Source organism: Vidua chalybeata, chromosome 19 (assembly GCF_026979565.1).
Source record: "Vidua chalybeata isolate OUT-0048 chromosome 19, bVidCha1 merged haplotype, whole genome shotgun sequence".
In the NCBI taxonomy this organism is placed as follows: Eukaryota; Metazoa; Chordata; class Aves; order Passeriformes; family Viduidae; genus Vidua; species Vidua chalybeata.
In genome coordinates, this window is record NC_071548.1 from 2,023,696 (window position 1) to 2,045,539 (window position 21,844).

The 21,844-nt window shown below is 42.8% G+C and overlaps 1 protein-coding gene across 2 annotated transcripts; it reads left to right on the forward strand.

The window, feature by feature from the left end:
* Positions 1-1,329: 1,329 nt before the first annotated feature.
* On the forward strand, positions 1,330-17,066 carry LOC128797840 (myosin-1B-like). 2 transcript variants are annotated; one of them, XM_053960742.1, is made up of 38 exons: positions 1,330-1,533; positions 1,623-1,766; positions 1,858-2,014; positions 2,327-2,354; positions 2,453-2,567; positions 2,661-2,753; positions 3,521-3,584; positions 3,750-3,848; positions 3,951-4,054; positions 4,130-4,268; positions 4,908-5,026; positions 5,127-5,276; positions 5,936-6,106; positions 6,850-7,159; positions 7,268-7,350; positions 7,989-8,076; positions 8,170-8,287; positions 8,498-8,621; positions 8,708-8,844; positions 8,948-9,203; positions 10,180-10,422; positions 10,529-10,705; positions 10,791-10,936; positions 11,024-11,114; positions 11,201-11,590; positions 11,829-11,955; positions 12,055-12,173; positions 12,447-12,643; positions 13,005-13,188; positions 13,274-13,439; positions 13,599-13,723; positions 13,873-14,181; positions 14,897-15,100; positions 15,422-15,547; positions 15,642-15,812; positions 15,900-16,004; positions 16,147-16,242; positions 16,818-17,066. In XM_053960742.1, the coding sequence occupies exons 1-38, from the start codon at positions 1,330-1,332 to the stop codon at positions 16,971-16,973; spliced, it is 5,835 nt and encodes a 1,944-aa protein (XP_053816717.1). In that variant the 3' UTR covers positions 16,974-17,066. The 2 variants fall into 2 exon arrangements, with proteins under 2 accessions (XP_053816717.1, XP_053816716.1); XM_053960741.1 differs by having other exon boundaries at positions 7,989-8,287.
* Positions 17,067-21,844: the final 4,778 nt, after the last annotated feature.

Consider the following 21,844-nt stretch of genomic DNA (forward strand, 5'->3'; position numbering starts at 1 on the left):
TGGTCCACTCTTTAAGGAGCTGTGTTTGAAGTCTCTGACTACTCATGGCAGGCCAGAAAATCCTCATGGGGACATTCTTCACTTCTGCTTAACTCACCTAACAGGGAGTGGGGTGTACTGCCTTCCCATCATTGCTGTTGTTGCTGTGTAACTGAACTAAGAATACAGTAGGAAAACTGCAAAATTCAACATTTTGTCTCAGAATATGTAATGTGATATTTGGCCTGAAATTTGCCATGAATCATTGAAGCAGTAAGAGCTGTAATATAAGAAACCAAGCTCTGCTTGCCACCTCTGTAAAAGGCAATGCTGCCCTTTGTTGCCTGCTGAGCTTGTTCTTTACCTCACAAGAAATGGAAGATGCAGCCCCCCTCCTCTGGAAGCCACTACCTATTCCTCCAGAGACAAACAAAGAAATATCATGTTATATTTTCTCATTTTAGTACAAATAAACACAAGATTAAATGTTGTGTAAATATCACATACCTAAGAGAGAGATACAGAAAGAGATATTTAAATGTTTTCCTAAGCTGCTCACTGTTTGTTTTGTTTTGTTTTTTTTTTTTCCTCAGGGCAGGGGGAAGAAAAATATATTTCAGATAAATTAATTCAGGTTTTAAAATTCCTTATTTTTAAATACTTCATTAGAAAATCTTTGAACTTTGTTTTTCTCTAAAATTCGACTAATTTTTATAAAACAAAAGAAAGTACTAGAAAAGGAGCTATCTCAGTGTGATTTGAACAGCATTAATCTTTTTTTAACAGTCATATTGCAATTTATGCCTGGATTCAAGGAGTCAATAAAATTAGAGAAAATTCTATTATTAATACAATTACAAAAAAATTCTAAATACTGAAAATGAGTCATTAAGAAGCTCAAATTTTCAGTATGCAGTTCAGACAGCAGAGTATGAGCACTCTGATCATTGTGAAAAATTATCAATTGTGACAAAAGAGCATTATAATAATTCCAAATTAATTTTAAGAGTGCTTAAGCAGTTGAAAGGATTTTTGAGGTTCTTAATTCCACAGTACAGTGCCTGGATAGTTAAATTCTAAGTGTCTATAGATTATTTAAATGTGATTTCAGTATAAGCCAAATAATATCCCAAAATACAATTTTGACATTTTCCATAAATATAGAAATGCACCAATACAAAAATTTCCAATTCCTTTCAAAAGGCTACAAGCAGTTTTAATATAGTTTCCTTTTTCTCCACAAGTTCTCTTTTCTTCTCCTAACAAGTGCTTACTTTCTGGCAAATTTGAGCAACATGTCTCCTCTTCCACAGTGTTCTCTGCTGACAAGCCCCTCCAAAAAGTGCAGCCATGTCTTCGGACGCTGAGATGGCCATCTTTGGGGAGGCTGCTCCTTACCTCCGAAAGTCAGAGAAGGAGAGAATTGAGGCCCAGAACAAACCTTTTGATGCCAAGTCATCTGTTTTCGTGGTACATGCAAAGGAGTCCTTTGTGAAAGGGACAATCACGAGCAGGGAATCGGGCAAGGTCACTGTCAAGACTGAAGGGGGAGAGGTGAGTCAAAAGCAAGAGTGAGGGAAAACATATGATCCCAAAACTCAGCTTTTCAGAGACACATGTGGATCTTTCTGTTTCCTTGGCAGACCCTGACCGTAAAGGATGATCAAATCTTCTCCATGAACCCTCCCAAGTATGACAAAATCGAGGACATGGCCATGATGACCCACCTCCACGAACCCGCCGTGCTGTACAACCTCAAAGAGCGTTACGCAGCCTGGATGATCTACGTAAGTGGCAGCAGCAGCTTCCTCTGGGCAGCCTCAGGAGCTGCTGGGCCAGGCTCAGGGGAAGCCAACGTGCTGTGTCCCTTCCTCACAGACCTACTCGGGTCTCTTCTGCGTCACTGTCAACCCCTACAAGTGGCTGCCGGTGTACAACCCCGAGGTGGTGTTGGCCTACCGAGGCAAGAAGCGCCAGGAGGCCCCTCCACACATCTTCTCCATCTCTGACAACGCCTATCAGTTCATGCTGACTGGTGAGTGCCTCTCTCTGCCTCAGGGGCATTGGACATTCAATTCCCTGAAGGGATACTCTGTCTCAGCAAAATGAAGAGACTTTTTCAAACCATTCTTGCCTCTGACACACACATCTGTTGGAGTTTACTATCTTCATAGCATTGTTTCCACTGAGTTAAATTAAAGACATCTCTGCACTCAGTGATGTGCTTTGGAAAGGTTTGCTTGTTCAAGTCAAGTTGACATGAGGCAAAACATTGAACTTATGTATGCTTCATTCTTTCTCTGTTGTTCACTGAGTTTTAAGTGCCGTGTTTCTGCCTTGTTCACAGATCGGGAGAACCAGTCCATCCTGATCACGTACGTACACCCCCTGCGCGGGTCCCTGCGGGGCTGCCCGGTGCCAGGGCACCTCCTGCCTGACCACGCACCCTCTGCTTCTCTCTTGCCTTTGGCAGCGGAGAATCCGGGGCCGGAAAGACTGTGAACACAAAGCGTGTCATCCAGTACTTTGCAACAATTGCAGCCAGCGGAGAGAAGAAGAAGGAAGAGCAGACATCAGGCAAAATGCAGGTAAATTAGCAGACACATCTTGGGATCAGTGCTTTCCTTTGTTCTTGACATGATTTTTGGAAAGGATAACTAGCAATAATTATCACCCTCCAGGGAACACTTGAGGATCAAATCATCAGTGCCAACCCACTGCTGGAGGCCTTTGGAAACGCCAAGACCGTGAGGAACGACAACTCCTCACGCTTTGTGAGTTGCTTAACAAAATAATTCCTGTAACACAGTCAACAGGAGTTTATGTCAGTCATTCTTTTCTGTTGGTCAGCCATCATGTTTTCAAGTGTAAAATTGAATTTCCTTACCATGGCTTTACCACTTATCCTAAGGATCATTCTCCAGATTTCACAACACAAAAAATTAATTCTGTTTTACTTTAAAATGCAAATAAAAATACCATGTCTCCTAGAACATATTGTAATGTTAAAAAATAGTTCTGTTTATTTTTACTTACATTTCTATTAATTTTCTAAGAGACAGACAGAATTGCAGGAAAAAGGGAATGAGGCTAGGAGAGATGGGAAAGAAAGAAGGAAAGAAAAGAAGAAAGAGAGAGAAAGAAAAGAGATATTTTCTAACTGAATAATATATTTGCTGTATTTCAGATTTAATTAATCAGAAGTGAAGTTGTTTATTAGATCGTAATTCAGATTTAAGCAGCTCAACTACTTAAATTGATATTTCTGTATCATTAAGGTAACTGCTCTCTGTGTGCAGCATATAGTTAGAATATTTTGTTGAATGAATTTCACACATTCCTTCTAATTTGTACACTCAGCATACTTAAAATACAGTTTTGCCACTGCTGATTATTTTCCTGGTCAAAAATGAAAAAGATAACTTTATGCTTGTGGTGCAAATACAGAGACTTTAAGAAAAAGAGAAAACCTGTACCAACTTCTTAACTTCAAATATACTTTCTATGTTGTAAATCCTAAAACACTTTTATTCCTTTAAAGGGCAAATTCATCAGAATCCATTTTGGTGCCACAGGAAAACTGGCTTCTGCGGATATTGAAACATGTAAGACACTTCACAGCAGTTCACAATCCATCTATTCCCCATCTATCCATACAACTCATTTTCACCCCACCATCTACACTGCCTTCCCTCTTTTCTTCCCATTATCTTTTTTTTTTTTTTTTCTTTTGCTGTTTCTTCTTGTTTCTAACTAAATTTTCCCTCCAGATCTGCTGGAGAAGTCCAGAGTCACTTTCCAGCTCAAGGCGGAAAGGAGCTACCACATCTTTTATCAGATCATGTCCAACAAGAAGCCAGAGCTAATTGGTAGGAAGAATTACTAACTTGGAGGAAGATTGCTGAATATCTGCTCACAATATTACTTGCTTGACTAAACTAAGCCTACATGACCCATCTTCTTATTTTCAGACATGCTCCTCATCACCACCAACCCATATGACTACCAATTTGTGAGTCAAGGCGAGATCACTGTTGCCAGCATTAACGACCAGGAGGAGTTGATGGCCACAGATGTAAGTAACAATTCAGAGTATTGTAACTATTGGAATCTCCCAGGCAAAGCTTTTACTTTACTGTTCATATTGCAGAGTGCCATTGACATCCTGGGTTTCAGTGCTGATGAGAAAACAGCCATCTACAAGCTGACAGGGGCTGTCATGCACTACGGGAACCTGAAGTTCAAGCAGAAGCAGCGTGAGGAGCAGGCAGAGCCTGATGGCACTGAAGGTATTGGCAAAATCTTTGGCTGGCCTGTTAGAAATAGAAGTGGTAGTAATAATTCAGTATGTGGAAGATGGAGTAGAAATGTGTTTAGGTGAGATGATATGAAACAGCCATCCAAAATGCACTCTTTCTTCAATTACTGCTCATCATTATCTGCACTACCAAGTGCATATATGTCCAAAAATCTCTCCTGAGCTACCATTCTGAATCAACATAACTTACTCAGTGTGCTTAGACACACTGAGAAAGAAAAGATGTTTTAAAAAAAAATTGTTTCTGCTTGATACTTAAAGAAAATAAAGGCATTATATTCAGTTATTGAATTTCTACTTCATAAATCACTTTTAAGGGCAAAATTACTCATGAATTCCAGGAATAATTTTTAATAAATACATTTTTTGTAGATGTTTCTGTGAAGATTTTTAAAGACACATATAGCCTTTAGATGTACTGCTCTGTAAAACATTCAGTGCAAAGATGATTTCAACTGAAAAATTATGTTATGGTTCCTCTGAGAGCCAGTAAGCAAAATCTGATCACAAGAACATTAAATATTGCACCTGTTTTGGGAAGGGTTCATCACTTAAAGTGCTGCATGTCTTGCTAGCCTTAATTTTTCTATCTCCTTGTCCTTGTACTTAGTTGCTGACAAGGCTGCCTACCTGATGGGTCTGAACTCAGCAGACCTGCTCAAGGCCCTCTGCTACCCCCGAGTCAAGGTGGGGAATGAATACGTGACCAAAGGCCAAACTGTGCAGCAGGTAACAACAACCACTTGGTGACTGGGAACCTCTCACTTCAATCCCTTACAATTTGCTCCGGATATTGTATTTCTTCTGCTCCATTCTCCTTTTGGTTTAGGTATACAATTCAGTGGGTGCCCTGGCAAAGGCTGTCTATGAGAAGATGTTCCTGTGGATGGTTGTTCGCATCAACGAACAGCTGGACACGAAGCAGCCCCGGCAGTACTTCATTGGTGTCCTGGACATTGCTGGCTTTGAGATCTTTGATGTAAGGATTTCAGGTTTCAGGGCTGCTCTTGTCGGAGGGGATTGTTATATCGGAGGATTACAAGTAATACTCCTCTGAATGTTTATAATGTTAGTCATTTGCGATTTTATGCAGAAAAAAAACCAGTCATTTTCTTTTCTAGCAGAAAACAAAATCCTCAAAAGCTCCATCACTACAAGCACAGAGTCATGTTGTTTCTGCAGAAGCAGCAAATAGATTTTATATGTTTTAATATTACAACTGTTTGAGCTTAATATTACAGATTAAATAATCCAAAATAATTCCAATAAATTTATAAAAGTGCTTCTGGAGCAGAGCTAGGAGATGCATTGCCAAATATATAACAAGTTAAAGATGTTTAAAATGTTTAAAGAATCGAGAAATGAATATTTATAACTTTAATCTGAGATATCAAGGGTTTTCAATTTGGAGACCAAAGCAGGCACTCATCTTGTTTGCAGAATAAAAAAAATGCCAACGTATTTTATTAATTTTAGGAGATTCACTAAAACAATCTGCTCTGAAAAAAATCCCTAATTTTCATTATGTAGGTATTTCTTTCTGGAGCTGCATATAGATTTATAAAGGGTGGGGGATAATGATGAAAAACTGGGCATATTGATGAGGGCTGGTTGTTGTGGCTTTTTTCCTCTGAGCAGTTCAACAGCCTGGAGCAGCTGTGCATCAACTTCACCAATGAGAAACTGCAACAGTTCTTCAACCACCACATGTTCGTGCTGGAGCAGGAGGAGTACAAGAAGGAGGGGATTGAATGGACATTCATTGACTTTGGCATGGACCTGGCTGCCTGCATTGAGCTCATTGAGAAGGTATGTTTTTGATTCAAGATGTCTTCCATTTTCAAAAACCCATCCATTGATTTAAATTTCCAATGATTGGATTCTTGTACTGAGTATTAATACAAGAGTATTAAATATGTCTTGACCTCTACTATTGTTAATTATGCATTATAAATGCTACAAAGTCCACCAAAAATTATAGAAGTAATTCTCACACATTTTCTGCATGGAATGTATCTCCATTTGCTTGGCTAAAGGATATATTCCTCAAAAACACAGAGTAGTTCCTAAAGTAAAATGAAAACATTTTCTTAGAGTTCTGGAATAAAGATAACTGGAAACAGATAACTGTATGGTTATCCATACAGTTATCTGTAGTAGTTCTGTATGTTCACAGCAAAGCAAGTACAGTGCCTGACCTCTGAGAGGAAGAAACAAAGATTTCTTCTAGTTCCTTATAATTAAGGGCACTGATTAAAAATTCAAAAACACAAGTAAATATGCAATGGACAAATTTGTGGAGAATACTTAAAAATATATTCTTTCTCCTCATGAACTTTAACATGGTCTTTGGTATAGAAAACATTCCTGAATCACGATGTCAAAGTGTAAATCAAGGTGGTGAATCTCTTAAACTCACTTTTTAGAAACAAATTTTCTACATGGCAAAGTTTGTTTTTCAGCTTCCTGTCTTTTACTACATTCCCTTTGAGACCAAGCCATAATCATATATTCTACAGGTATTCTCTCTTGTTTATTGAACTATCTTCCAGCCCATGGGCATCTTCTCCATCCTGGAAGAGGAGTGCATGTTCCCCAAGGCAACTGACACCTCTTTCAAGAACAAGCTCTATGACCAGCACCTGGGCAAGTCCAACAACTTCCAGAAGCCCAAGCCTGCCAAAGGCAAGGCTGAGGCCCACTTCTCCCTGGTGCACTACGCTGGCACAGTGGACTACAACATCACTGGGTGGCTGGAGAAGAACAAGGACCCTCTGAATGAAACTGTCATTGGGCTGTACCAGAAATCATCTGTGAAGACCCTGGCTTTACTTTTTGCTTCTTATGGCGGAGCAGAAGCAGGTTATTTTTCTAAATTCTCTTTTTCAACATTTGGGATATGTAAAGATACAACAAAAAAGGTTATATGGTTAAATTGAAAAACTCTTTTTTTTTTTTTTTAATTTTAAGAGGCTAGTGGTGGTGGTGGCGGCGGCAAGAAGGGAGGCAAGAAGAAGGGTTCTTCTTTCCAGACTGTCTCAGCTCTTTTCAGGGTAAAGTATGGATTCTGTTTCTATAAAGTGAAATGAACATTATGTCAAAACTGAGCTAGATACACTCAGGTTTGTATTCTGGCATTGGTTTTCGAAAGAAGCAATACTATGTATGAAGTGCATTTCATAGTGATTTTCTGTTCTAATTTAGTGTTCAGTCTTCATTTGGCTGTCTGAATTTCTTATAAAAAATCACTCCCATGTTTTGTGAAAAATAATTTTCAGAACCTGTCATGTAATATAAATAGAAATATTTATCCCAAAAAAGCTTATGTTAAAATATTTATATGTTAAAATATTTATATTTATGTTAAAATATTTATAGAATATTTATTAAAATATTTATGTTAAAATATTTATATATATATATAATATTTATATATATATAAAAGCTTATGTTAAAATATTTATAGTGGCATAGACAAGTGTTTTACTTCCTCTGAAAAAAGGTGAAGAATTTTAAACACTTTTTTAACGAGAATACTTTTCAATAAAAAGTATATAGAAATTTTCATTAAATCTAAATGTTGAATTTGAAAGCTTCTTCTAAGATTTATTATATTAGTTCCTTGGAATCTAGATATAAAGTATGCAAAAGTAAATTTCTTTCACCTAAACTACAATGCATGATCGCACAGGAGAATCTCAACAAGCTGATGACCAATCTGCGGAGCACTCACCCCCATTTTGTGCGCTGTATCATCCCCAATGAGACTAAAACACCTGGTAAGAACCCCAAGCAGAAAGATCCTTGCTCTGATACATCCATTCCCCTCTGCACTGCAGTCTGGGCCATTCATTTGTGCTCTGCATTGCCAGGTGCCATGGAGCACGAGCTGGTGCTGCACCAGCTGCGCTGTAACGGCGTGCTGGAAGGGATCAGGATTTGCAGGAAAGGCTTCCCCAGCAGAGTCCTCTACGCTGACTTCAAACAGAGGTGAGAGCTATGAAGTGAAGAGATAAGTCAGGTGTCCTCACCAAGTGCTCTCCATCACACAACTGAGCTTTGCCAGGGTATCTAAGCATGGAGGGATGAAATTCCAACTTCCTCAGCCTGATTCTACTGCAAACACTACTCTTAGTTTCAGTAAACAGAACATTCTTATGACTGGGCATTGTCTTCCTCCTGTTTCCTTTGATTCCACAGATACAAGGTGCTTAATGCCAGTGCCATCCCTGAGGGACAGTTCATCGATAGCAAGAAGGCTTCTGAGAAGCTCCTTGGGTCAATCGATGTGGACCACACCCAGTACAAATTTGGACACACCAAGGTACAAACCCCCCATTCACTGCCTGCCTGGGCTTTGTTCTCTCTACCTGACAGTGATGTGCTGCAACATTGCCTCTCTCTTTGAAGGTGTTCTTCAAAGCTGGGCTGATAGGGATCCTAGAGGAGATGAGGGATGAGAAGCTGGCACAGCTCATCACCCGCACCCAGGCCAGGTGCAGGGGCTTCCTAATGAGGGTGGAGTACCAGAGAATGGTGGAGCGGAGGTACACCGTCCCCTTTCTCAGTTACAGAGTCATTCTGCTTGGGGGGAAGTGAATACACTCAACACACTGAGAATATTCATTGTACTTTTTAATTATGCCTCAGGGAATCCATCTTCTGCATCCAGTACAACATTCGTGCATTCATGAATGTCAAACACTGGCCATGGATGAAGCTGTTCTTCAAGATCAAGCCCTTACTGAAGAGTGCAGAGTCTGAGAAGGAGATGGCCAACATGAAGGAAGAGTTTGAGAAAACCAAGGAGGAGCTTGCAAAGTCTGAGGCAAAGAGGAAAGAGCTTGAGGAGAAAATGGCATCTCTAATGAAGGAGAAAAATGACCTGCAGCTCCAAGTGCAGGCTGTAAGTAACATTTTTCTATAATTTTATAAGTAAATAAATCTAACTCTTCTTTCCTAATACAGGACTCTGAAATTACATACTAAGCTTTCTATAATACTTTCAGCCTAATACCATGTAACTAAAGGTAAAATTAAGGTCACATTCTTTCTCCACTCAATCTTACTGTTGTGAGCTGGAGTTCAAAAAGTGTGAGCTTTTAGTCTTCATACATACATGTGTCCGTGTGACCTCATAAAGCAATATGAGAGACATTCTGTGAGACATAAAGCCTTATTGCAGTCACTGTAGTGTATCTAGTGGAGCAGAGACAGTAGCTTGACTGACCTACTACTCTGCCTTAACTCAGTTGTCAACATGAAGAGCTGATTACCATTTCTTATAGCAGATCTCACCTCACCACCTGAACCTACTACTCCCAGACAACACAGATGCCCATTACAACTTACAACACAAGGACCATCTCCATGTGTCTGTCTCAAATATCTTTTGGCCTCCCAGAACCATAAGAAACATTTTGGCAATACACTTGAGTTGAAATGTCTGTTTCAGGGAATGATGAATCTTATTCTATTGTGCACTGAGACTATTGGCTAAGTATAAAGCTACTAATGGGAATTTAAAATATTTCCTCAGAGATAGAGTTATTTACATTTTTCAACACTTCCACATAAATTAGAATTTAGTACAAAATAAGACACAATTACTTTCTAAAGGAGAAAAGGAAAATATAAAAAAAAAAATCTAAGTGACTTTCTGATATACCCAAAATAAATAGATTGAAATGAAATGTAGCTAAACAGAGCTGCATTAAAGATGCAAAAGGATTAACAAGAAAACTGACTAGAACGTTTTCTAGATTTATAGTTTGCAATGTAACTGCACAGTATGATTTTTCCCCAAAAGTAATTCCGAAAGTCATGCCAATTCACATAGGTTCCTTCAGTACTAAACAATATTTCCTGCACTTTCCCACCAGGAAGCTGATGCTTTGGCTGATGCTGAGGAAAGGTGTGACCAGCTCATCAAAACCAAAATCCAGCTGGAAGCCAAAGTCAAGGAGGTGACTGAAAGGGCAGAGGATGAAGAGGAAATTAATGCTGAACTGACAGCCAAGAAGAGGAAGCTGGAGGATGAATGTTCAGAGCTGAAGAAAGATATTGATGACCTTGAGCTAACACTAGCCAAGGTGGAGAAGGAAAAACATGCCACTGAAAACAAGGTATGAGGTAGAACCAGTCACTCGTACTCCAGAAAATGGGCTGTGTGCTATTACAGGACTTCTATAGCTACTTCCTTTATTTACATTTGCTCCCATCTTCCTAAAGGTGAAAAACTTGACTGAGGAGATGGCAGCACTGGATGAGACCATTGCCAAGCTGACAAAAGAGAAGAAAGCCCTCCAAGAAGCCCATCAGCAGACCCTGGATGACCTGCAGGCAGAGGAGGACAAAGTCAATACTCTGACCAAAGCCAAGACCAAGCTGGAACAGCAAGTGGATGATGTAAGCACACAGACCTAGAGCAGGAACAGGACAGGTATGGAGTCCAGCCTGCCTGGCAGAGCCCTGATGGTCTCGTTGTGTTTAGCTGGAAGGGTCCCTGGAGCAAGAGAAGAAATTGCGCATGGACCTGGAGAGAGCTAAGAGGAAACTGGAAGGAGACCTGAAGCTGGCCCAGGACAGCATCATGGATTTGGAGAATGATAAGCAGCAGCTGGATGAGAAACTGAAGAAGTAAGTGTGGCTCTGGGGCGCCTGAGTGCTGGGCTGCAGCACTTGTCTCTTTTCTTTGAGCTCTAACACGGTTCACTTGGCCCAAAGGAAAGACTTTGAGATCAGCCAGATCCAGAGCAAGATCGAGGATGAACAAGCCCTGGGCATGCAACTTCAGAAGAAGATCAAGGAGCTGCAGGCAAGTCTCTGTTCCTTCCTGCCTTGCTCAGGCTCAGCTCAGGCAGGAGGAGGGCACGGGTGTGAAGGGTCCCTGGTGTTCTGCAGGCCCGTATTGAGGAGCTGGAGGAGGAAATTGAGGCAGAGCGAACCTCTCGCGCTAAAGCAGAGAAGCATCGCGCTGACCTGTCCAGGGAGCTGGAGGAGATCAGCGAGCGCCTGGAAGAAGCAGGAGGTGCCACAGCAGCTCAGGTGGAGATGAACAAGAAGCGTGAGGCGGAATTCCAGAAGATGCGCCGTGACCTGGAAGAGGCCACGCTGCAGCACGAAGCCACGGCTGCCGCCCTGCGCAAGAAGCACGCGGACAGCACAGCTGAGCTGGGCGAGCAGATCGACAACCTGCAACGCGTGAAGCAGAAGCTGGAGAAGGAGAAGAGTGAGATGAAGATGGAAATTGACGACTTGGCCAGTAACATGGAGTCTGTCTCCAAAGCCAAGGTATGGAAAAATACAAAAAAACCATGAAAATAAATAATGTTGACGTGTATCCTTTAAAATTATGGCCATATTACCATCTCACTCGTGTCTCTGCATGGAACTTGTTTCTAACCTTCTAACTCCAAGGAACAGTCTAAAACTTGCAAGTTTGTTCACGTTTTTCTGGTTAGAATCCTGCTGTTCATAATAAGAAGGCATATAGGTACTGATCTTCTTTCATTCTCTGTGATCTCCACAGGCCAACCTTGAGAAGATGTGCCGCACACTGGAAGATCAGCTGAGTGAGATAAAGACCAAGGAAGAAGAGCATCAGCGCATGATCAATGACCTCAATGCTCAAAGAGCTCGTCTGCAGACAGAAGCAGGTTAGAGAGACTCCCATATGTTTTGGCATGACTCCTAAACCAGTTTTTTTGGATCATGATTGACAATTAGAATGTCTTCTTATTTCTGTGCTTCCCCAGGTGAATTTTCACGGCAGGTTGATGAGAAAGATGCTCTGATTTCTCAACTGTCGAGAGGCAAACAGGCTTTCACCCAACAGATTGAGGAACTCAAGAGGCACCTAGAGGAAGAAATTAAGGTTATTCCTAATTTCTTACCACTGGCCACTGACAACACTTGTAGCTTGACACTGCCTAGTGGGGACAGGCTTGTGCTCCTTAGCAAAAGCCACCCTGGGGGAAGGCTTTTGTTTCTGCAATAAGTTTGATAAATGGATTTTGTCCACCAGGCTTCCATCTGTCCTTCATTGCAAACACTCCTCCAGCAGTCATGTTTGTAGTGTGAAATTAATTCATTGCAGATATTTCCTGGGATATTACCACTCCTTGACGCGACCCCACTGTCTATTTAGGCCAAGAATGCCCTGGCCCATGCCCTGCAGTCCTCTCGCCACGACTGTGACTTGCTCCGGGAACAATATGAGGAGGAGCAGGAGGCCAAGGGGGAGCTGCAGCGAGCCCTGTCCAAGGCCAACAGCGAAGTGGCCCAGTGGAGAACCAAATACGAGACGGACGCGATTCAGCGCACGGAGGAGCTTGAGGAGGCCAAGTAAGTGGGGAAGCAGGATGGCAAATGACTGGAGAAAATGGAGTCTGGTCAACACAAATTGGAATCTCTCAGAGTGGGTTAAGACAAGAATGGGATGAAGGCAAGGATATAGATTTGTAAAAAAAAGGAGAGAGAGGAAGGCAGAGAAAAAGTGTAGATAAGAAGGGAAAATATAGGCTTTAGGACTAGAAGTGCTAAGACACGCCTAATAGGTGCTAGGACACAGCAAAGTATAGATCCTTACATACCTGTGAAAAGTGCTCAGGTCAAAACCCTTAAAGTGATCAACTATCCTCTCATGACAGAATAGAACCAATGCCCTTCCAAGCTCTAATGTGCAACTGTGCTTGTCTCCTCCCAGGAAGAAGCTGGCCCAGCGCCTGCAGGATGCAGAGGAACATGTTGAGGCTGTCAATGCCAAATGTGCCTCCCTGGAAAAGACAAAGCAGAGGCTGCAGAATGAAGTGGAGGATCTGATGATTGACGTGGAGAGATCCAATGCTGCCTGTGCTGCTCTGGATAAGAAGCAGAAGAACTTTGACAAGGTCTTTTGGCCTCCAGCACCAGCACTCCTGGCCAGACACAGCCCCGTGATGGCCACAGCCCTACTCACAGCCCGTTTCTCTGCAGATCCTGGCAGAATGGAAGCAGAAGTATGAGGAAACGCAGGCTGAGCTGGAGGCCTCGCAGAAGGAGTCGCGCTCTCTGAGCACGGAGCTGTTCAAGATGAAGAATGCCTATGAGGAGTCCTTGGACCACCTGGAAACAATGAAGCGGGAGAACAAGAACTTGCAGCGTAAGTCCCTCTGCTCCTCACTGGCCCTTCTCACAAGCTTGTCTATCTGACACCATCTGGGCCTGCAGGGTTAAGATCTTGCCTGGCACCTTGATGCACCAGAGCCTTTCTGCATTCAGCTCTCTGCCTGACCGTGGCGCTTTTCACCCTTCCTTGCAGAGGAGATTTCCGACCTCACGGAGCAGATTGCGGAGGGAGGAAAGGCGATTCATGAGCTGGAGAAAGTCAAGAAGCAGATTGAGCAGGAGAAATCTGAAATCCAGGCTGCTCTGGAGGAAGCTGAGGTACATGACCCCAACCACTGTCATCTGCAGTAAATAAATGAAGAAATAATGCTGAAAAGGCCTCAGTTCCCCTCTCTTCTGGATGGGGAGTGCAGCTGAGATTTCTGAAAATATTTTTGAGTTATCAATGTTTGTGTCCACTTGTCCAGGCCTCCCTGGAACATGAGGAGGGGAAGATCCTGCGCCTGCAGCTTGAGCTCAACCAAGTGAAGTCTGAGATTGACAGGAAGATAGCAGAGAAAGACGAGGAGATTGACCAGATGAAGAGAAACCACCTCAGAATTGTGGACTCCATGCAGAGCACCCTGGATGCTGAGATCAGGAGCAGGAATGAAGCCCTGAGGCTGAAGAAGAAGATGGAGGGAGACCTGAATGAAATGGAGATCCAATTGAGCCATGCCAACCGTGTGGCTGCAGAGGCACAGAAGAACCTGAGGAACACCCAGGCTGTGCTGAAGGTATGTTACACTAAGAATGTGCACTTTGGTTTTTACTTTGTCCAATACTGGCTTTGCTGCAGTCCTCTAATTCCTTAATAACTCTTCTTAATTGAAGTGTCCAGAACTGTATGCAATACTCAATGTGAGGCCAGACAAAACAGGAATTCAGCTCCAGCTCTGCCTTGGCTTTCATAATCCTATCCCCACACATCCTGGCAGCATCTCTGTATTCTTCTGAAGACATTTGGCGCTTCTTCTACCACCGATGCATTTCCATTTTATACTTCAGTTTGACCTGAAGGTCCTTGCTCAGCCATGCTGATCTCCTGCCTCTCTTGCCTGATAGCTTACACATGTGAATTGAGAGCTCCTGCACTCCATAAAAAACACTATTAACTCTTTTTTTGCTTCTTTATTCTTGAGGGGAGTTTCTCAAGGGGGTTCCATCCAGGAATTCCTTGAACAACTCAAACCACTCTCCTAAAATTCAGGAACTTGACCTTACTCTTCAGCTGTCCCAGATTCTCATGAATCAACCTCCAACTGACTTTTCTAAGATACTGTGCATAGACAGACAATAAGTCCACATATAAATATATTCCTATAATTATATATAAATTATACTACCATAATAATTATGGGACTGGTGGCAATTATCATTGTGCAACAGGGCTGTGTCGTCTTACAATTTCTCTTGATTCTTTGCCTTATAATTTCTGTTTATTCTCTACAGGACACCCAGATCCACTTGGATGATGCTCTCAGGACACAGGAGGACCTGAAGGAGCAGGTGGCCATGGTGGAGCGCAGAGCAAACCTGCTGCAGGCTGAAATTGAGGAGCTCCGAGCAGCCCTGGAGCAGACGGAGCGGTCAAGGAAATTGGCTGAGCAGGAGCTTCTGGATGCAAGTGAGCGTGTGCAGCTCCTCCATACTCAGGTTAGATTCAAAATCTCATGGGCAATTTTCTTCTGTGTAAATTCCTAAACCAACTCTTGTAATAAAGTACTTTATCTGAACCAGAATTATTACACTTGTCCAAAGAAATCGATAACAGCAAAATGAGTGGGATTGCATTAGCAGTCAGAAGAGCTGCTTCCAATTTCAATATTTCTCTGCTATCTAGCTGTATATGACCTGACAAGATACGTCAGGAAGATGCTGATATTAGATATTTAGAGGATAACTTTACAGTGAAACAATAAATTTCTTAATTGTTTTCTTTTGGAAATAACAGCACAAAATGTTCTTGTCCAACAGAACACCAGCCTGATCAATACTAAGAAGAAGCTGGAAACGGACATTTCCCAGATCCAGAGTGAAATGGAGGATACCATCCAGGAAGCCCGCAATGCTGAGGAGAAGGCCAAGAAGGCCATCACAGATGTGAGTTGGACACTCCTGGCATTGCTGAGGATGAATGTACTCTCCCCAAAATATCTCCAGCCCCAAAATGGCTTTGACCTTTTGCTCTGATCAGGCGGCCATGATGGCAGAAGAGCTGAAGAAGGAGCAGGACACCAGTGCCCACCTGGAGAGGATGAAGAAGAATCTGGACCAGACGGTGAAGGACCTGCAGCACCGCCTGGAAGAGGCTGAGCAGCTGGCACTGAAGGGAGGGAAGAAGCAGATCCAGAAGCTGGAGGCCAGGGTGTGTAGGGCTGGGGCTGTGCATGAGTGAGCGTGTCCTTGGAGAGACATTGGCAGGGAAGCTGCAGGGATGGGCTTGTCCTTGCAGGTGCGGGAGCTGGAAGGGGAGGTTGATGCTGAGCAGAAGCGCAGCGCTGAAGCCGTGAAGGGCGTGCGCAAGTACGAGCGGAGGGTGAAGGAACTCACCTACCAGGTAAGGCAGGAGCTCTCCTGCTCTCACAGGCCTTTCTCACAGTGAGTCACATTTTGCACACACCATCCCTAAGGGGAATTGCTAACTTCATGTGGTATAGAACCAAGAATTGACTCTCTTTTCTGTTTACCAACTGCTTTAGTCTGAGGAAGACAGGAAGAATATTCTCAGGCTGCAGGATCTGGTGGACAAGCTGCAAACGAAAGTGAAATCCTACAAGAGACAAGCTGAGGAGGCTGTAAGTATTGCTTGGAGAAACGGCCAAGGCCACATTCCATTGGGGCAGGACACACACTGAATGAGGCTGAATACCAGGAGGGGTATGAAAGAAACTCCTGAGACAGAGCCACAGTGGGTTGGGACCTTGGGGAGCTCTGGGCACCCTGCAGTCAGGGACCTTCTTTAAGTGAAGTTCTGCAGCCTGTTTCACACAGGAGACCAGAGTAAACAAACCCAGGGGCCACACCCAGTGACTGACAAATTCCTGAGTCTCTGCTAAAAATCAGTAGCAGAAGGCTTCTTAGTCTTCCCAACCCAGTAAGTTGCACTGACAATTGGACAGGAAGTAGTGGGAGGATAAGTACAGAAATGATAAATCAAAGCTATGAAATTGCTCCTCACTTGTGACACAGTCCTGGTGAAGCTTGTCCCAGCAGGGTCCTGATAAGGGGAGGATGAGGAGCTCTGTGTGAGGCTGATGTGTGAGCAGTGGTGGGAGGGGGATGGAGATTTGCAGCCCCATAAGGCTGACTTGCAGCAGGAGTGAAAGCCCTGCCCTGTGCTCCTGAGCCCTGATTCCCTCTCCTCTCACAGGAGGAGCTGTCCAATGTCAACCTCTCCAAGTTCCGCAAGATCCAGCACGAGCTGGAGGAAGCCGAGGAGCGGGCTGACATTGCAGAGTCACAGGTCAACAAGCTCCGAGCCAAGAGCCGGGACATTCACGGCAAGAAGATAGAAGAGGAAGAGTGAGGATGCCATGAGGCATCAAAGTGACCTGAGGGCTGCACAAAATGTGTACCTCTGTCCTTCTTCAAGTGTTCATAATCATGTCAATATGTAGAGAATAAAGTACATAGATTTCGTCGCATACACAACAGAATCAGTGATTTTGGTCATTACTGTTCAGTTTTGCAGTTACACAAGTTTGGGGCATTTTCAAATGAGATATTTAACTCACTTTAAGCCTTGTGTAACAGTACAGCTTTACTTATCCCATCTCCTGTATTTCTCCATTCTGTCTTATTCCATTACCAAGGAGGGAATAAGACTAATTTAATTTCCATACTGGGAGAGGATCAGGACAAAGACAGGACAAGCACCTTTTCTGTCCTGGCATAGAAAAAATTGGTTTGCCTTTGTGAGTTGTGTTTCTACATGGGCACAGTAATCAGAGGTTCTCATTGATAGTCCCATTATCACTTGGGCAAGTGCTATTTAGAGGCAACTTTCCCCAAGGGAAAACATCTGTAGTCTCAAAAGCATCTGTATGTCTCTGAGTCCTTATGGAGGAGCTTAGGCAAGGAGTGATGTGCTGCCCTAGAACAAGGCAAGTGAAGGCCAGTAACTCTAGAGAGTGGCTTGTTAGTGAGGAAATTTAAAGATCATACAGCCTTATTAATAACTTCATAAATATGATGCTAACAATCAGTTTCAAAGAAAAACAAATAATATATTATTTGGATAAGAGGATATTGCAGTGCCTTACTCCATCTTTAGAGGCAGAATAGTCAATATTAATATGTTCCAGTTGTAAAATAAATTGAACAGCTTGGTAGAAGAGTGAACAAGAGGATAAACCCCAAGCAACGTAACATGTAGAGCCACCAGAACAAGTGGGAACAGCTGCACTACTATATAGTCTTTCCAGTACTAAAATTTATGAGTTTTTATTCTAAGGAATAATTAAGAGTAATGTACAAATACAAAAAGCCAAAAGAACTGGTTTTCATCATGCAAGATAAGTCTTCAAGTGGAAACAATACTGAGAACATTACAACTTGAAAGAAATCATAAGATCTAACACTTTACAGAGATAAAAATACATAGACAGTGATGACAAACTGTGTCCTACCTGTCTGCCTCTTGCAGCACTGGAGTGGAATGTAGATACCAACTGTATTTGAGCTGAACAGAGAAGAAACAAGACATCTACACAAGGTGTACTGGTCTGAAGTCTTAAACAAATGACAGGCTGTTTCCTGCAAGGCAAGAAGCAGTACTTAAAATAGGGAACCCCATTTGTAGCAGTACTGTACCCAGGCACATCTCATAGCTGCTAAGGATTCTACATGCAGATATCATTTTCCATTCTCCCATTGTAAAGGAGACTTGGCTCTATCACACTACAGGAGCATTTGTGGGTCCCTCAAGCTTCCTGGCTAGGTCTACACCTCTTTATTTATGGGGAGTGCTTCAAGGAGCTGTGAAACTGATGGGGAAGGGAGCTGGAGAAGTTGGAAAGGAGATGATTAGAAAACAGCAGGATTGAAGCCTTTTGCACTGCACCACAGCAGTCAGTGTGTTTGCAGCAACAAACTGAGGACTGGGAGGTCCTCCTCCTCCCATATGCTCTGAGGTTTACACCCAGAATCCTCCCATGTTATAACTAAATATGGAAGTAATTTCCTAGGTAGCAGCTAAATATATTTAAGGAAAAGATGATGCCCTGTGTTGACTCTTGTGTCACTGTAAGTGATGCTCTTCAGAGACTCTGAGACTTCAGAGACTTTGGAGATTCTGAAATCATCTCTATGTGTGAAGCTGTGAAAACTTCATCAGTGCCAGTGATATCTGGGCAACAAAGAAGGGAAATGACTCCTCTCCTTTTCCCTTCCCACAATACGCTCCTAAGAGATAGGTGGTATTCTTTCTTTCCAGACAAATCCTTATGTGCCACACTTTGAAAGAAAGCAGGCAAATTTCTTTGTTCCAAAGAACATCTTTCTTTAAACAAACAAACCAAGAAACAACCCCAAAAATGTAATTCAAAAATCAGTGTGTTACAACTGTGGGTCAGTGAAAACATGGAGAACTATTTCCAGCTCCATCTGTACCTTTTTAGACCTGCTGACAGAGTAGTAAATAGCACAACAACTTTGGGGGCCATATTTCAATGCCAAAACTCCCTGTTCCCTTTGGACAATATTACAACCACCCTCCAAAATGAACAAGCTGCTCTGACTGTGGAAGAATCAGGATGCACTTGAAGCACCTGAAACTGTTGGGGCTCCTCTTTCACCTGTAAGAAATTGTGGCCTGAGGATTTGTTACTAATGCTCAGCTGATGAAAGGTAACATTGCAGGTTCCTTAAGGAGGAATTCTGAGGGCAGAATTCCAACTGCACAGGTGGGAGAGGGAGAGAAATCACACACATTGCACTGTGCTGGGCTGGCCTTGCCACTGGCCATCCTGGAGAGCAAGGCTGGAGACTTGTTGGAATCAGAGTGGAATATTAAAGGGATGATTAAGGAAAACCAATTTCTCCTCACTTTTGATTTGCTGCCTTGGCTGGAGGATGGGAGTAGTTTTGCATCCACACACTATTTCTGGAGTCAGGCTGCCTGTGGTCTGAAAGGTGCTGATGCACAGGTAACTGATCTTGGAGAAAACATGGGCCCATAACTGGCCTAAAGAAACAACTCTCAGAGAAGGTTTAAAATAGATGCAGCTGATGAGCTTCACTGGAGCTGCTGTCCCATGTGGACTATAGAGTTCTCTGACCTTCAACAGCTTGGGCATGGACAACTGTGTCTCCTGGGCACGAAAGCATCAGCAATTCAAGAGTCACTAAGACATTTTATGTGAGTCACACCTCATCATCCTTTCTTTTTCTTTTCTAAGTACAAGCTGGCCTTTTTTTCTTTCTAATACTGAACTTTGATTTCTGTCATTTCTGCTTCACTTTTCAACATCTCTGACATTTCCAAGCACTAATCTTCTTCCCATTGGCTTATCAGTCTTTTCACCCTGCTCATCTTCTATGTAACTGAAGCTCCAGTGTGTGGTGAAGAAAGTATCCTCTACGTCACTCTCATATAATTTAGAACACTGCTCAGATGTCATCCTCTCATGTTTGCTGTACTGGTAGAAGGAGAATCATTAGCTAACTCTGATGCACTTTCAAGAACTGTTTATCCTGACATTCCAGGTCACAGTTTTTACCTTGCTCAGTGAAATGACACCTTCCTCTTAACTGCAGATAATCTGCCACTGCAGCTTTTCAGGAAGCCACTTGGAGTCCACACTGAAAAAGGATGGCATCGCCTTTACAAACTTGTAACTCACAACAGTCCATACCAGGAAAAGTAACCCTTTGATTTCCATGAACTGAAAGTAACCCTTTGATTTCCATGAACTGAAGAAAGATCACCAGCATAGCAACCACTAAGACTAGAGGAACAGAACTTGAAGAGAGAAAAGCCACCAATTCATACAAATTAACAAACAGAAAAAAACAGCCTCGCTCCCCTCTCCCCCCCCCCAAAAAAAACTGCACCAAAACAGCTGGCCCACCCCCCCAATTTCACCAGCAGCATTTTCCAGGGGCTTATGCTCTACTTCCATGGATTTTAGCCCTCATCTCTCATAGCCCATGCAGTGAACATCCTGAACTGCTTTTCATCCCAAAGGATGCATTCAAGCCTGTCATTACTTATGCAAATTAGCAACTTTCTTCTAGGTCGGTTCATGTTTCTTACTAGTTTTTTTCATTCCTGCACCAGCATGGATTAGGGATGCCTAATAGATCTCCAAACCACGTTTCTTTGCTGGGCAACTCATCACAGTATGACACACAAACAGCCTGCAAGAAATACACTTTACTTTAGTCTGATCTGATTCTTACTGGTTTTTATATACAAAGTATGTCCTTACCATTGCAATGGTCCAGTACTCAGCTACGTCTTAGCAGAAGGGTAGGGATGAGAAGTTTTGCTCCAGCAGATCAGAGCATCAGCATTTGTTTTCAGCATGTGCTCATGCTCCTGGGAGCTCTCGTTTTACACAGAGGCAGCAGAAGTGCTGCTGCAGCAGAGTGTGAATATTCCCTGCCAGACAGTTAATCAGGGTCCACAGGGCGCACTGATGCCTCCAGCACACCCTGTTCATATGACAGCATGGCTGACTACAGCACTAGCAAGCTGCAGATCCCATGGGGATATTTTATTTTTGAATAAATTATCTGGTGTATCAGATAATCTGGTGTATCAGATAATTTAAAGCAGTATAAAGCTGAAATGGAAATAGCGGTAGGTTTGTCTGTGAGGTTTTTGGAAAGCTCAGGGAAAAAAATGGAGAAACCAGTGAATTTCTGGGGAAAAAAATCCGTCAAGGGCCATGAGGCTCCTGCAGGTCCTTCTCACAATGTGGGGGCTGTGGGAAGCAAGGCGGGGGGGCATCTTCCTTCAGGACACATCCACACTAAACACCTTAATCCTTCCATCACACAAGACATCAGCCCCTCACTTACACATGCATGGTTGTCCCTCTGGCAAGGCAAAGCAACTGCTCACCATCAAAACACAACATTGCTGTTCACCAATCCCTGAAACCTTTAAGATTAATCACATTCTACTTTGTGGAGTTTCCTCAGGACTGGGAATTATATTTAGGAAGTCCGAGGCTCAGGCACATGTAGTGAAAGCCCTCTATCAAAAACATAAGTAAACTTTCATGATAACAAAGGCAGTTCCCTTCTACTGCATGCCTGTAGGCAAAAAAGCTGAAGTTTACCTATATCCCCTATTCTATCTGGACCCTATTCTGGTTCAGTTTTAGAACAGACTGACTAAATGATCCAGAATGGCGAGGAATTCTCAGTGAGGCTGGGGAAGATTCTCCC